Source organism: Xyrauchen texanus, chromosome 49, assembly GCF_025860055.1.
Source record: "Xyrauchen texanus isolate HMW12.3.18 chromosome 49, RBS_HiC_50CHRs, whole genome shotgun sequence".
In the NCBI taxonomy this organism is placed as follows: Eukaryota; Metazoa; Chordata; class Actinopteri; order Cypriniformes; family Catostomidae; genus Xyrauchen; species Xyrauchen texanus.
This window is the reverse complement of record NC_068324.1, coordinates 20,200,965-20,217,304: the sequence shown is the minus strand read 5'-3', so window position 1 is coordinate 20,217,304 and position 16,340 is coordinate 20,200,965. Positions and strand designations below refer to the sequence as shown.

The 16,340-nt window shown below is 37.0% G+C and overlaps 1 protein-coding gene across 1 annotated transcript in view; it reads right to left on the bottom strand.

Moving 5' to 3' along the window:
- The window catches only part of LOC127640162 (N-acetyl-beta-glucosaminyl-glycoprotein 4-beta-N-acetylgalactosaminyltransferase 1-like), a 251,321-nt gene extending 239,930 nt beyond the window's left edge, over window positions 1–11,391 (bottom strand). The window contains exon 1 of the mRNA XM_052122584.1: window positions 10,415–11,391. Coding sequence (XP_051978544.1) covers window positions 10,415–10,556 — 142 coding nt within the window. The 5' untranslated portion in view covers window positions 10,557–11,391. The remainder of the gene's footprint in view (window positions 1–10,414) is intronic.
- Between the last annotated feature and the right edge of the window lie 4,949 nt (window positions 11,392–16,340).

The window sequence follows — 16,340 nt, the reverse complement described above, 5'->3', positions numbered from 1 at the left end:
TGCACAACATTGGCCTCATAAGTCAGTACACGATATGTTCGTGTTTTTTTTCCCTTTCCTTTGAGCTGGTATACATTATGCTCCTTCTTTTTTGGACATGATGGATTCGAGTCGAGGCCTGGGCATTTGCGTCACTTGGACTGGATCTTTTGTCAGTCAGGATCCCCGTACACACTGGGTTGTGTTTTTGGACCAACTCGTGTAATGCTGGATTCTAGTGCGGTACACGATTTACTGTGTTCTATGTTTTGTGTTTCTATTATAACTCTTTTTAATTTACTTTAGACGTAATTGGGATGTGTTGTTTTATAAGGGATATTTTGAGGTGCTTTTTATTTATTTCTGTTATAGTCAAAGATGTCAGTAGGTACTCTTAAGATATGCTCCTGGAATGTCAATGGGATTCATACACCTGTGAAGAGGAAATCAATTCTCACAATCTTAAAAAAGAGAAAGTAGATATAGCTTTGTTTCAAGAGACCCATCTCGATGATAAGGAACACCTTAAGCTACAACAGCTGGGTTTTGGTAACGTCTTCTTCTCATCTTTTTAATCAAGGAGTCGAGGAGTGGCCATCTGGTTTAAGAAGTCACTGTCGTTTCAGTTGACAAACTGTATTCGAGACAGAGGTGGTCGATTTGTGATTGTGAAGGGGTAATGTTTGGGGAAGAAATAGCTATTATGAATATGTACTTCCCCCCCTGGTCATTCATGTGATGTTCTAACCAATGAATTTGCTAAGCTGATAGAATGTAAAGTGGACTGCTCGTTAGTAGGTGGAGATATTCATTGTCATTTGAATCCTGTTATAGACAAGTTGCCCACTGGCACTTCAGCCCCCCCTTTTCAAGCTAAATGTATTAATTCATTATGTGAAGATTTGGGATTCTTTTTCTCTAAACAGCATTGTGGAGCGGAGGGGGGCGGGGCCGGGTCGGAATATCGCGCGTGAGGGATAAAGGCGGCCGGTGACGATGGTTCGAGAGAGAGAGAATTACAGGCATGTCCGTCAAGTGTGTTTATGTTTGTGCTTTTGGTTGGAGTTTAATTAACTTATCATTTATATTGACAAGCCAGTTCTAGCCTCCTCCTTGCCCATCCTTTCCATTGATACCTTTACATTGGTGCCGAAAGCCCGGGAAGGAGGAGGGATGCCCTGCCATCCCCAGAGACGCGGAGGGGTCAAGGGAGACCGCCATCCGTGAGGGGAGGAGGGAAGAAACTCCCCGACTGCCCAGAGTGGTAGGGCCGCTGTCAGGAGCAGAGGAGTGTCCCCATTTGCTGCCAGAAAAGCGGAGGGAGTGTTCGAGGACCACGCGACGGTACATCAGAGAACCGGTGAGTGAGCTTTTTCTCTCTCTCTCCTCTCTCTCTATTTCGCACCGTGTTGACCTTTTCCCTCGCCTATTTTGTTTTCTTTGTTGTTGTTGTCTTCCCCTCCTGTCCTCTCCCAGGGGATGACCACACGGGACGCAAGATACACCCCGCCCCAGGGATAAGGGGGGATGCACGTCATACCGGTGGCACCCCGGCCTGAGATAACGCCGGGAGGAGTGTAGAGCGGAGGGGGGCGGGGCCGGGTCGGAATATCGCGCGCCCGGTTCCCAATCGGCCTGATGAGCCTGATGAGACGCACGAGGGATAAAGGCGGCCGGTGACGATGGTTCGAGAGAGAGAGAGAATTACGGGCATGTCCGTCATGTGTGTTTATGTTTGTGCTTTTGGTTGGAGTTTAATTAAATTATCATTTATATTGACAAGCCAGTTCTCGCCTCCTCCTTGCCCATCCTGAACTTTGTTACAAGCATTCTTGCCATACTAGAATAGACAATTTTTTGCCCCTAAACAAATACTGCATTCTATAGAGGGCAGCTCAATTAGTAATATCATCATTTCAGACCATGCGCCTGTTTTTTTGCATTAGAACCCCTGTGATCATTCAGTTCAAGCTAAACATTGGCGACTTAATCCTTTTATTTTTAAGGATAGTGCTTTTACATCTTATTTTGTCTCAGAATTTCAGGTATTTCTTACTATTAATGGCCCTTCTACAAGTGATAAATCTCTTTTGTGGGAATCGATAAAAGCCTTTTCAAGGGGCTTGATAAACTCTTATACATTTAATAAAAAAAAGGAAACAGGCTAAAATTAAAAGAACAGAAGCTGAATACACTCAGAACACAAATTCAGATAGACTGAAAGAAATTATTGCTTCACGTTCATCTTTAAATTCTTTGTTTGTGGGACAGGCTGAGAAGAGGATTATATTCACTAAACAAAGGCTTTATGAACATGGTGACAAGACAGGGAAATATCTAGAACATTTTCTTAAGAAAAGGGTAGACTCTCAAAACAATTTTGTCAATAAAAGACCAGTTATGGCATCCCTTCTCTAATACTTCAATTATTATTAATAGCTTTGTAAAGTTTTTTGAAATTTATATAAATCTGAGACTTCGGGAGGACCAACAAATCTTATGGATATTTTCTTGGCTAAAATAAATCTTCCTTCTTTAAGTGCTGAAAAACAAACAGCATTTAATAATCCTATCTCGAAAGAGGAAGTATTGTCAGTCATTAAGGGACTGCAGATGGGCAAAACCCCAGGATAGGATGGTTTGGGTAACACATTTTATAAAGAATTTAGGGAAATCTTAGCTGATCCACTCCTAGAAATGTTTAATTATTCCCTGGAAAAAGGGACCCTCCCACCCTCTCTCCGGGAAGCAAATATTGCTTTATTATTTAAAAAAGAGAAATCACCTGAAGAGTGCACCTCCTACAGGCCAATATCGCTCTTAAACACTGACTTAACTAGGTTAGAAGGCTTATTACCCCATCTTATTAATAATGATCAAACAGGCTTTATTAGAGGTCGTAATTCCACTAATAATATGCTTAGACTGTTAAATGCTATTCAGCTCTCACAGCAGCTTAAAGTGGACTGTCTTGTGATTTCTATGGATGCAGAAAAAGTGTTCGATCGTGTCGAATGGCCTTACCTATTTTATACATTGTCAAAATTTGGGATGGGCGACAATTTCATTAATTGGGTCAAATTATTATACACAAACCCTTTAGCAGCTGTTATAGCAAATGGTCTGCACTCAGATAGTTTTCGAATTAATAGGGGAACACGTCAGGGTTGTCCACTCTCCCCCTTTTATTCGCGTTAATAATTGAGCCTCTGGCTGAAGCAATGAGGACTAATCCAGAAATACATGGTTTTAATGTAGCCAATAGGCAGCTCTTTATGCTGAGTACATTATTATTTTTTTAACCAGGCCAGAGGTTTCAACAAAAACTCTTATTGATGTTGCTATGGAATTTGGCATTTTTTCTGGTTATAAAATTAATTTAGGTAAATCTGAGGGCATCCCATTGGGTAGTTTGGAAGGCGCTCATACATCCTTAATGCCCTTTCCATTTAAGTGGTCTCCGTCAGGTTTTGTATACCTGGGGATACATATATCGCCTAAGTTCAATCAGATGTTTGATTTAAATTTTACTCCTCAGCCATATCAAACTTGATTTGGAAAGATGGAATAAGCTTCCTATTTCTTGGATAGAGCATATTGCCCTTTTAAAAATTAATGTGTTACCTAGATTACTGTATCCAATTCAGATGATTCCAGTACTCTTCTCACATAAAATGGTGAAAGAGGTGGATAGATGGTTTAGTTCATTCATATGGGCAAAGAAAACATCCCATATTCTAATTAATTTATTACTTCTCCCGGGAGACATGGGAGGGTTGGGTCTCCCAGACATCAAAACATATCAGCTTAGCATCCACCTGCAATATATAAACACATGGATAGCTGAGGACCCAGACTCACTTTGGTTTGAAATAGAATCCACCCAATTACAGATCCCACTAAAAAAAAATTAAGAAGGTTCAAACAGTGTACAAATCCCATTACTCTGAACACAGTCAGGGAATGGCAATCAATACGACGAATTGAGGGTATGTTGTCCATAACAGCAGTCTTTAGCTCAAAATGCAAGAACCCAGACTTTCCTCCAGGCATGACTGATATATGATTTCAATATTGGGCTTCAAAAGGTCTCACTAATATGAAGGGCCTTTTTGAGGGCACTACTCTTATGTCCTTTGGTCAGATTTCTCAAAAATATGATCTGGATGGTAGAGATGTATTTTGCTTGTTTTAAAACAATCTGGGAGAAAGAACTTGATATTACAATTTCTGATGATGAATGGGACATGGAGGAATGCAAAGTCTCTGAGTGTTTGTAATAGAATGAGACCAATCCAGCTTCATAGAGCGCACATATCTCCTGCCCAACCCAGTAGATTTAGGGCAGATCTCTCTCCTCTGTGTTTGAAATGCAAGACAGAAATAGGGAATCTTACCCACTGCTTTTGGCTTTGTCATAAGATTCAAAGGTTCTGGTGTAAAGTTACTGAAGATATGAACAAGATATTGGAGGTCTCCTTGGTTCCGGACCCTGCATATTATTTACTAGGAATATCTTACTGTGTGGGTCTTACTGCACACAAGACAAAGCTCTTTAATATTCTGACTTTTTGTGACAGAAAATTTATACTTTTGCAGTGGATTTCGGACAAAGCTCCAACTGTTAAAATGTGAAATAATATTATTCTTGAATATGTGTCTCTAGATTATTTGACATGTAGGGTTTATGATAAGGATGCAATATTTCACAAAATTTGGGACCCTTTTTTGTTATATATAGGTTGCTTTGCTTCGATCTTAATAAGAGGATTTGTATGATTAGTTTAAAGCATCACTGGCATCCCTTATGTTACTTGGTAAAGCACTGTAATCTCTCTTTTCTTTCCTTTGTCTTCGCAAAATAAATAAATACCTAAGGCTCCCTTTTCAGTAAATAGTAAGTGATCCTTCAGTTATACCTCATAATTACCTCCCTTGATTTTATGTTCTTTACAGTTTGAGCCATCATGCTTTAGTAAAGCATGGTGGGAAATGGCTGTACACACACACACTTGTATCATATGACCTTTCCCATAAGCCCTTTCTGTGCCTGTAACCAACCTGCCACTCTAATCCGACTCCTTCTTAGTTCACTTGAGTGTTTTCCTCACCCTCTTTGATTCAGCATTTACAGGGGCTCTGTTAAGACTTTCCCACTGTCGCTAAACTGGGATCAGATCCTTGGGATTCCTAAAAATAGCAACAGCATCTAAGACAGTACAAAAAGGCTTCCCATTACAAACACTGTACTTAGGCCATTCCAACTAAATTTACCTAATACATTCCATAATTCCATTCAGGGTGATCACATTTGTATTTGTAGGTACATACATGTTATAATGTCAGATTAGTTAAATGTGTTAACCGTGTTAATATTAATACGTTTTCTTTTATCACAATTAAGCGAATATATGTGAGAATTTTAATCATTTAATTTCATGTCCCTGGCTATGCGCTAACTTCTAAAATGAAAAACTGTAAATTTATTAGGAAATATTCTAGTTGTTTTTATTTTATATTATTATTTCTCTAATTGAAATGTTTTGTCAGGTAACTTAAAAATGTGTGGCCCTATTTTAAATGCTATTTTGAGTGCTATCGCTAATTGCACCGCTATGCAATAATTCACTTGCACAATGTCAGTGGGCATGGCCATGAAGTTATGATATTTTCGTGTAAGCATGTGCTAAGTCTAGGCGCGAGTGGGTTTGTCGAAATTGTGCACGCAATGACTGCGCTAATGGGCTGGGTCAAGTGCAATGTAATTCTTCTCTGGTTATTGCACCATGTGCGTCCTACAATATAGTCCATTCCCTCTAGCACCAACGATATAAACAAAGACAGCACATAAGTTGGTAGTGTAAATGGACTGCATACAATGAATTAGAAGAATAGAAATATATACTTTTTTTGTACACCAACTATGTCCTTGTTGAATGTCAGGCATATTTCTATGACCTTTTAAATGTGGAAAATGTGGTTCTCGTCAGGATTTGGATGCAGGCGCCGTTAAAATATAGAGAATGTAAGTTAAATTAGTCATATTGACCAAATGACACAAAAATCATGTCTAGTATCAATAGTGATACTATCAGACTTTCAGGTTAGGATGTGGATTTTTGCACTCACTTCACTTCTACCAGTTGCTTTTGCTTTAAAAATGTAATTCACACAAAATAAATAAGTAAATAAATAAATATTTCTAAATGTAAATTACACTTCAAACTAAAAAATATAATCAAAATTATGAAAAGATCAAAACAACATATAAAAACACCTCCAATAAAATCAAAACATTTTACCTGCATCAACTTCTTTCACAGGCACCTTTTGCACTGACTTAAAAATATCTCACAAGACAACAGATAAAAATATATATTACTACAAATTAGATCATAAATACAATTTTAATTTTAAACTTATAATAATTATAATAATTGAAAAATAAACCATGACCTAGAGTTAACGGCAACAACAGTGATTGTAAGGGACATTACTTAATGTTTCACAATATTTTCAGAGTTTGGACATGAACTTTATTTCAACCTGTTGGTGGAATCTCCAAACTGCAAATGCAGGAAGTGAATTTAAACTTTGCACTGAAAATAGACGTGCTTCTCAAACATCAGGAAAATAAACAGTTTCGCTTTGCGCCACTTCTTTAACATCCATTACACCCACAGTTCGCGCACATACACCCACAATAACGCAAACACTCCCAACCACGGCCACTTGCGCTGGCACAAAAATTGCACTTAGAATTAGCACTCTCACGAAAATTGGATATGACCTTGAGCACGGTGGATGTGCGTTGTGTTGTGCCTAGCGCAGTAGCGAAAATAGAGCCCATGGAAACACCTAAATTAACTTGTTCTGCTCAACTCAAAATTAAACTATTTTAATTCATATGTAAATTAATAGACTTTAATGTAAACATAATTAAATCACCATTCTGCCAATAAACATAATTTTAAGGGTTAAATGAATCTGAAATCAATATTACTTTCTATTGTCTTAATCTTCGGTATTATCTAACAAAAGCCAGGTCCTTACTGACATCATCCTCCAGGAATTGACATCACTTTTGGCAGAAAAACAACAGCACAGACGCACAGCAATTTGTTAAATTCTGTGATTTTTTTTGTACTATTAGTTTGTTTGACTCACTCTAAAATATTCTATCCTGTTAGAAAAAAAGAAAACAATCAGCATGACAAAATCTTAAGTTTGAAAATATGTTTAAAAAGTATAATAAAATAACTTAAATTGACACCCTTGTGTAAGCTAACTCTCAATTCCTCACTGAGCAATGGCAAACATTAGCTCTTAATTTCCATGCTGTTAGGTTTCATCCTGTTCCTTTTCTTGTCATTGTGTAAATAAACAAGTTATAATGGAAAAAGTTAAAATGCCTGAGCTTGACCTTAATATGTTTCTTAAAGACCAAAATACCCTTTTATAGAAACACTATGCTAATATTACAATGCAAGCACATTCATTTTTAAAAGGTAACAAGTTCAAAAGGTACTGCATAGCATGATTGACCCACTTGCTACCTTGACACATTCCTTCACACTTGACTGTTTAAAAAGACCCTTGTTGCTGCAACCAATCACAGCTGGATGTAGGGCTACATCTTGACCTACCCCTATGGAGCCAGTAATTGGGAATAAGGTGACCATTGTAAGCAAGGCAAAAATAAGCCATCCCATAAGGGCAAACATGCATTTTCACAGCCAACATCTCTGATTAAAATGTCAGTAACGCCACATGGTGAGCCCTACTGGCTATTGGATTTTGCTGTAGTAGACGACTTGGTGTAGCGAGGCATCATTCTCAATGGACATCTTCAAGCGAGTACAAGATCTGCAGAGCCTTTTTGCAGTTGAGTGATTCCTGTGGTGGAAGAGGGCTGAGAGCCTTTCTCTTGTGCGAGAGGAGTGATTTGGTGGCCCACTCAAAAGATAGAGCCAAACAGAGGCTGACGTTTCTGGGAATATGATTGGGGTCAGGTTGGGGCAGTTAAGGACAAAAGCTAAACCACACAGATAATTTTGAAGTTGTTAATGAGAAAGATCGTTTTCTAGACTGCAGACATAAAAGGCATTGTCAGATGAGCTACACTTAATACACTGACCTAACAATGAAGGATACTGTACAGATATATTCTAGTTAGCTTCCAGCTAACATAAAATACCTTGTAATACCATATACCAACTAACCATGTAATACATTGCTGCTGGGTTTTTATTGATTACTTTTAGACAACTTTACATTACCAAGATCTAACACTAAGATTCAACTCCAAAACCAGTGATTTTGATATAAACATTTAGGCCAAAACATACTCTATGCAAGTATTTAAAATCGGAATCTTCTAGCCCCTAAGCAAGGGGCTCTATCAGTCTACAGTGTGAACTATTCAATACTATGGTGAGTTTTCTCTTTTAAGTCAACTACTTTATTTTTAGTCATGATGGAGCAACAGTTTGAACAGAATATGGCTGAGCAAGTGACATCTATATATATATATATATATATATATATATATATATATATATATATATATATATATATATAGCAACTGAATAACAACACATCCATTTTAATGGCACAGATTTAATTTTGATTTGAAGATAGCTCTACAACCCCTTTAAATAAAAAGCTTTGTTACCACTACAGTAACGCCAGAAAGCATGTTCAACCAGACTGCATGCTGCATGCAAAGTTAAAATACTTTTTTCTTTCTATCTCACAAATATAAGTCAGCCATTTGTATGCTGACTTTCAATAATCGGAGTTCAATATTGCACTGTTTATTTGATCAACTTGACAAGTCATCCCCTGGCTCAACAATTGCATGAGTTTGGGGCAGGATTACCTGTTTGTCCAACATAGTCTTATGACAACGGGCAATAATTGGTACGAGAACGTGAAATTGTAATATATTGTACAACTTGACATGTGCAAAAAATTACAATTTTTATTCCCATTGAGACCAGCCAATCAACAAACAGAATTTGTAATTGATACAATACAAGCATGAAATTTCAGCTAGCCTTCTATTAATCTATTTATTTTAAGAAAGGAAACATATGCAAAAAAATATGGTTACTCATTCCATTTTTCCATTTCCATAACTTTATGCAATACAACTGACTGATGTAGGCTATGTCAAGATGCTTTTTACTCCCATAGAGAAAAATAACAAACCAACAAACAATACTATTACGTCTTGTCCCACATTTAACCCCTTAACCCAAACCTAACCAAGCAAAAACTTTGCCCTTAACTTAAATTTTTTTTTTTACCACGAATCCACACAGAACACCTTAGTAACCACCTACAAATGTTCTAGCAATGACCCAGAACACTGTAGCGACCACATAGTGATGCAGTAGTATTCAACACACTTGCGCAGAAGTACCATTCACATTTTCTTAAAAAAAATATATATATATTTTAGCAATAATGTCTGGTGCCACTAGTGGAAAAGAAATTACACACTCCACTTAAAAATAAAAAAAATATATGCTGCCTGTAGGAAAATGTGTTCCATTTATGATGATCTGATTCTTACTTTTCAACTGTTTATTGCCCATCACAGCTTATATATAAGTATAATATATAATATATAATATAATAATAAACGAAAGCTAAGTTGTGTCAACATCAATATCATGATAAAATTAGAGATTTTTGTGAATGTGTGTGTCTGTGTATTTGCTTTGAAGAGGTCAAAGAGATTCTCACAAGCACATGACATTCTGGTAACACATTCTGGTAATTCACACTTAGTTGTACAGCTGAGAACCTAGTTTCTCTGAAGACTCGAAAACAGTTCATCTGAACATATCTATTTGCCTGGAATAAAATATACAATAAGCAAAACCACCATAGAGCCAAATTTAAGCAACCACTGTAATAAATCATAATGCAAACTTTATTTTATTCAAAAGACAAATGCACTTGTTTGTGCCAATTCTTAATTTATATTTGCTTACTGTATGGAATGACAAAAGATAATTGTAGCATTATGTGCAAATGCATTTGAGTCATTCTAAAGATTAATAGTTAAATGCATGTGTTTTACTCTTAATGTCAGTGGTTGAAAAAAAATAAACATAATTAAGCAAACTATTAAATATGCTGTACACCCAGTATCAGTGCTCGTTCTTAATTAATTCATGTTAAAGTTGACAATAAAATTGATAATTCAGCAATTTACAGAGTGCTCACATTTCAATTCTGAAGCTTCTTTTTTCCTTGTGTCTACTCAATGCCAACATTACAGTAATATTCAGAATAATTTTTTAATAGACACAATCCCTTACACAGCAAGATTACGTGTCAGCAACAACCCCACTTCATTGTAAATTAATACATTTCAGATCCTTCTCTACATCATTTAATGCAAAAATCCTTTAATTCTTACCTTTCCCATAGTTAAAGTGGAGTTTCATGGATTTGCCCTGGTTGATATGCAGGTATGTAAACCACACGGCAAAAGTAAGCAGCACCAGCAGCAGCAGAAGTTTGAACTGCTTTCGGATTTTCTTTACAGGGAATCGTAGCATTTTTGCAGCTGCAGCATCATCAGCAGCAGCAGAATCAGTGTCAGCTGCTCCTCAGTTTGGCATGCTTAATACAACTCCTGATGTCACAATGTCATATTTGCAGCAGCAGAATGAAAGTGTCAGCTGTTTGTCCGTTTGGCGACGTTACAAAGTCATATTTCTGCAAGAGTCAGAATTGAATTGTCAGCTGCTCCTCTGTTTGCCAGACTTTAAGACTCCTGTCACAATGTCATATTTCCACAAGCAGAAGCCGAATCAGTAACAGCTGCTCCTCAGTTTAGCGCACTTTCTAAACAGCCTCCTATTGTCACAACGTCCAGACGAAAATGTCGACTGCTTATCTGTTTGCCTCTTGTTACAAAGTCATATTTCTCCCGTAATATCAATGAAAGCGTCAGCCGTTCCTCCGTTTTGACGCGCTTAAAAACGACTGATGTCACAAGCAGCAGCAGAATCCGTAATAGCTGCTCCTGAGTTTGGCGCTTTTTCAAAACAGCTTCCTCGTGTCACGATGTCATTTTTCTCCTTGCAGCAACAGAAGCAGAGATTTATCAGGCTCTAAAATGAGACTGGTGTCACAATGTTATTTTCTCCGAGCATCAGAATGAGAGTGTCAGCTGCACCTCAATTTGGCGGGCTTAATGTACAAAATGCTTAAATGTACTGCACGCGCCCGTTTACAAGACATGTAGGCTAACTGAGTCACAGGTATGAGGTGCTTCGTGAAAATTTTATTCATGTCCCATTTTGGTCTCAAACAGGTTTCGCTGTTTAAAAATAGGCAAAGATGGATAGTTGTCCGGTAAACGTGATTTTAGCGTTGGAGTAAATGCAATGAAAATAGCAGTCGGCTGTTAATCTCGTGAAAGCCGCTCTGATAGCAGTCCGGCCACTTCACAGAGGATCATCCTTTGGATTTAAATCTTTCACTTTTAACACTGCACTTTTGCATTTCATAAACAACAGACCTCAAAAGATTGTGAACAACGGCAGAAGTCTTTTGACGTGGGTCATAATAAAAAGCAAAGCTGCATTTAACGTGTTGGAATCGCTTAAATAGCCATGACAACAATAAAACCGCTAATATAACCTTGTAAATAAGTCATGCCCAGGAACAAACGTCGTATTTAGTGTGAAACATACCACAAACATGTTACAAACTGACATGCTTCTATTATCCTAAGACATTTCTTGGGCTACAGAAATAAAAATATAATATCTAATTAAATCTGTATTTCCAGTAGCTGCGATGATTGAGTTTGCAACAGTAAATTTGAACTCCACGCGACTCGTACCTTAATGCATCGCAATACGGTAAAATACCTTTGCATAATATTAAATGCTGTTTTAATACCAGACATTATTTCCCCGGGCATGAAAAACTAATGTTCGATAAGAATAACCGAGATTGAAGAATCACAATGCTCTCATGGTTTATAGGTGAACACTGCACGCGATGCGATGCTTCCATGCACCTGCTATCCATCCAAGTCCACACGCAACTTATTAGCTCTTCCTAAAATATTAAATAAGACGCATAGACCTAAAGTCACGTCGCCCATTAACACAAAACCCATACGCATGAAAACAATAGCAATGGTCTATCGGCGTCCGTAAGCTACAACACCGCGCTCAGCATCTGACATTTTGATTCCTGTAGTGCTCTCCGCAAAACAAACGCTTCGCAAGATGTGATGTTAGGCGTCAGTCTCTTCACGCGCCTTCGCTTCATGTGGATGTTGTCACGCCTTTAGTGAGAGTAACTATGTAGAAATTAGTCAAATAAATCCGAAGGTCTCTGCCTCCAGTCCCGCGAAGTGACCGACTCCCTTTCCCCGCGTCCAACTGAGCATCCACGACGCAGCCGGGGAGCGATATCACGAATCCTACTATTGCGCAGGCTCTGCTCATTAATTATTAATTAGGTCATGTTGACGTTACGTAGTAGTATTCCTTGAGACTTTTGACAAGTTAATATTCATGAGTCATGCCTTACCGACTAAAAACTACCCAAGCCAATTGGGCAAACGTCCCCAGTACATAATTAACATTCATGAGTTGATCCTTCGCCGTAGTATGATTCTGAAATTCGCTGCCGGGCAACCAAACTTGGGTGGAGCTGTTATGGGCAGAGTCCGTGTCCAACCATCGGCAGAGCTCCAGCGCAATAGATTATTACTGGAAGAAGAACTCGTGACGAAACGCATGAATCGTTTTGCATTTAATCGTTTGCTGCGATGATCTCACCTTGTTTGTTTTATGTTTTAAAGATTTGACGGACACATAAGCGCTAAAAACCTCACGAATATGAAAAATGCCTAATGCACGATAAGTTTAATTATATACTGGCCCGTTTTATTCAATATATTCGTAAAAAAAAAAAACCTTAAATTGATATTTGCCCGATTGATTTAGAAAGGCGGACGTTAAATGTATTACTAATAAACTATTACCTTAATTGTAAATTATTTATAATCTATATTATTAAATATACAATGATTTGACTGCTTATATTTAATGAAAAAAATATTTGTACAGTTCTTATTTTAATAATTTAAATATTTATTATGAAATATTAAATATGTTATAAAAGTATTTGTCTTCTTCATATATATATATATATATATATATATATATATATATATATATATATATATATTTTTTTTTCTTTTTTTTTTTTTTGCATTTCTTAGTTCTTACTTTAATTTGTAACAATTATGACTGATATTATAAATTATTAAATTATTTTACTGCTTAATTATATAAAACATTTATTTTTACATTGTTACATTTTATATTATTTTAATTATTTATTGTTAAATTATTCAATTGTTTGGATGCTTAATTTTATATAATAAAATCAATTCCTTTTACATTTCTTACTTTTTATTGTTTATTATTAATATTCTAAATTCTTCAATTATTTGAATAATAATATAAATCATTTTCCATGTTTTATTCATTATTATTTTAATTACTACTTAATAATAATATCATAAATTACAAAATTATTTGGCTGCTTATTCTGCGTATAAAAATTTTACATAATTTGTTTTTACATTTGCTACAAAATTGTATGAAACAAGAAAATCTTAAAAAATCTCTAAGGAACTGTAATCTCTAGCATACCAGTTTCCTAGCACATTTACATTTATATTGCATCTCCTTTAGCTCCTTTGCATGTATTGTGAGCTATAATAATACATGTTCTCAGAACTAAAAAATATTCTGTTTTAGAATATAAAAACGTTTTATGTTGTACTTTCTGTTGCACAAGGACTGAGATGGTGTGTTTTGTGATGATATATTGTAATATTATATTATATTATAAGGTAGATAAATTGAAGCGTTTCTGAATTCCTACCTCACAAAACCTGCAAGGCATCTTTAGCAAAGCCAGTGTGTGTGTACTGCCTACTTTGATTTCAAGACTGACACATAATCTAAAATCAGAATAGTTATGTTCTATTATTAATAGGCATGAAGATATAAGTGATATAAAGTGAAATATTAGTGGTTTTGCCAGGTGTAATCTATCCTGTACAAACTCGGCTGTCAGAGGTGGAACAACCATCTTACCATAATTTCTCTTCCAATGTCTTATTCATTCCATTGCCCTGAGAAACCAGGGTTATGTACAATGATATTGTAGCATAACAAGTCTGGGCTGGCTATGGTGACAGACCTGTATGGCTCAGGTTAATTAAACATGTAGCTGTCATCATAGCAGTGATAATGACACTGGACATCATGGATGAAATGGGACACAGTTGAAAGAAAGTGAAAAAGATATTCCGCATCTGAGCAGTACACTTGAAAAACATAAAATCTTAATCAGTATATGCAAAATTGGGGGGGGGGTTCAAAACCTAATTTAAGATATATTCTAAATCAAGATACAGTATAACAAGTTTTATAATCTTAAACAATTTTGCTTCTCAGTAAACAAATTGACCTTGTTTCAACAGTGTTAAGATTTTTTTTTTTTTTAAACAATTGAAAAAATTGAAAAAAAAAAATATATATATATATATAAATTTACTTTTTTGCAGTGTATAAACTGAAAACAGTAATAGTAACCTAAAACCTGCTTCATGTGGTAACGTCTCTAATAAATTAAATTATCAATGTTCAGTCATGCAATTTTCTGTCACAAACTGGTTCTTTGAGCTTGTTATCTGTTAGCCAATTGGCTCGTTCACATGTGACATGTGACACAAAAGCTCAATGGGGTTAAAATCCACAACACTCTTTTCCAATTATCTGTTGTCCAATGTCTGTGTTTCTTTGCCCACTCGAACCTTTTCTTTTTGATTTCTGTTTGAAAAAAGTGGCTTTTTCTTTGCAATTCTTCCCATAAGGCCTGCACCCCTGAATCTTCTCTTTACTGTTGTACATGAAACTGGAGTTGAGTGGGTAGAATTCAATGAAGCTGTCAGCTAAGGACATGTGAGATGTCTAATTCTCAAACTAGATACTCTGATGTACTTATCCTCTTGTTTAGTTGTACATCTGAACTTCCACATCTCTTTCTGTCCTTGTTAGAGCCAGTTGCCATAGTTTCCAAGTGTTTCCCAATGCGCTTTACCAGGGCTAGCTTCCAAACATTTCCCTAGAAGCTTTACTAGAGCTAGCTTCTGACCATTTCCCTAGGGGCTTCACAAGAGTTAGCTTCTCAATGTTTTCTGAGGTGCTTAGGGCTAGCTTCCAAGCATTTCCCTAGGCGCTGTACTTAGGGCTAGCTTCTGAGCATTTCTTTAGGCACTCTTCTAGTGCTAGCATTCGAGAATTTCCCTAGGGGACTTCACTAGGACTAGATTCTGAACGTTTCCATAGGTGCTTCACTAGGGCTGGTATCTTAACAATTTCCTAAGAAGTTTTACTAGGGATAACTTCCAAGCATTTCCATAGTTGCTGTACTTGGGGCTAGCTTCTGAGCATTTCCCTAGGAAATACTGTTCTAGTGCTAGGTTTCGAGCATTTCCATAGGCACTTCACTAGTACTTCCAAATGTTTTCCTATGTGCTGTACAAGGGCTTGCTTCCAAACATTTCCCAATGTGCTTTACCAAACATTTCTCTAGGTGCATTACAAGGGCTAGCTTCTTAGCGTTTCCCCAGAAGTTTTACTAGCTTTACATTTACATTTATGCATTTGGCAGATGCTTTTATCCAAAGCGACTAATTACAGTGACAAATCCCCCGGGGCAACCTGGAGTTAAGTGCCTTGCTCAAGGACACAATTGTGGTGTCTGTGGGGATCGAACCAGCAACCTTCTGATTACCAGTTGAGTGCTTTTGCCCACTACGCCACCACCACTCCTATGCATTTCAAGCATTTCCCTAGTTGCTGTACTTAGGGCTAGCTTCTGAACATTTCCCTAGGTGCTGAACTTATGTAGGATACTGCTAAATGCGATCACAATCAACAGTGAATAAATTCCTTAAACACACACTCCCCAGAGATGGATATAGTAGGTGGGCTACTTTGTAATTCCAATTAATCATTACCCAATCTTTATATTCCGAAAGACAGCTAAGTATTTTAGTTGTGTCGGAGCTCCTTTCTAGCGGTGTGCTTTGGAATCTTCTAGAATATGCATGTAAAAAATTGTCTTTATTATGTCCTTACAAGTAGGTGTGTAGATTCCAGGGGGAATGGGGGAGATAAGGAACCCCCACCCCCACCCCCGCCACAATATTTATACCACGATCAATGGAATGATCCATGATGCAGCCCCCCCCCCCCAGCCCCCCATGTTCAAGCCAAATCAAAGCGCTTGTG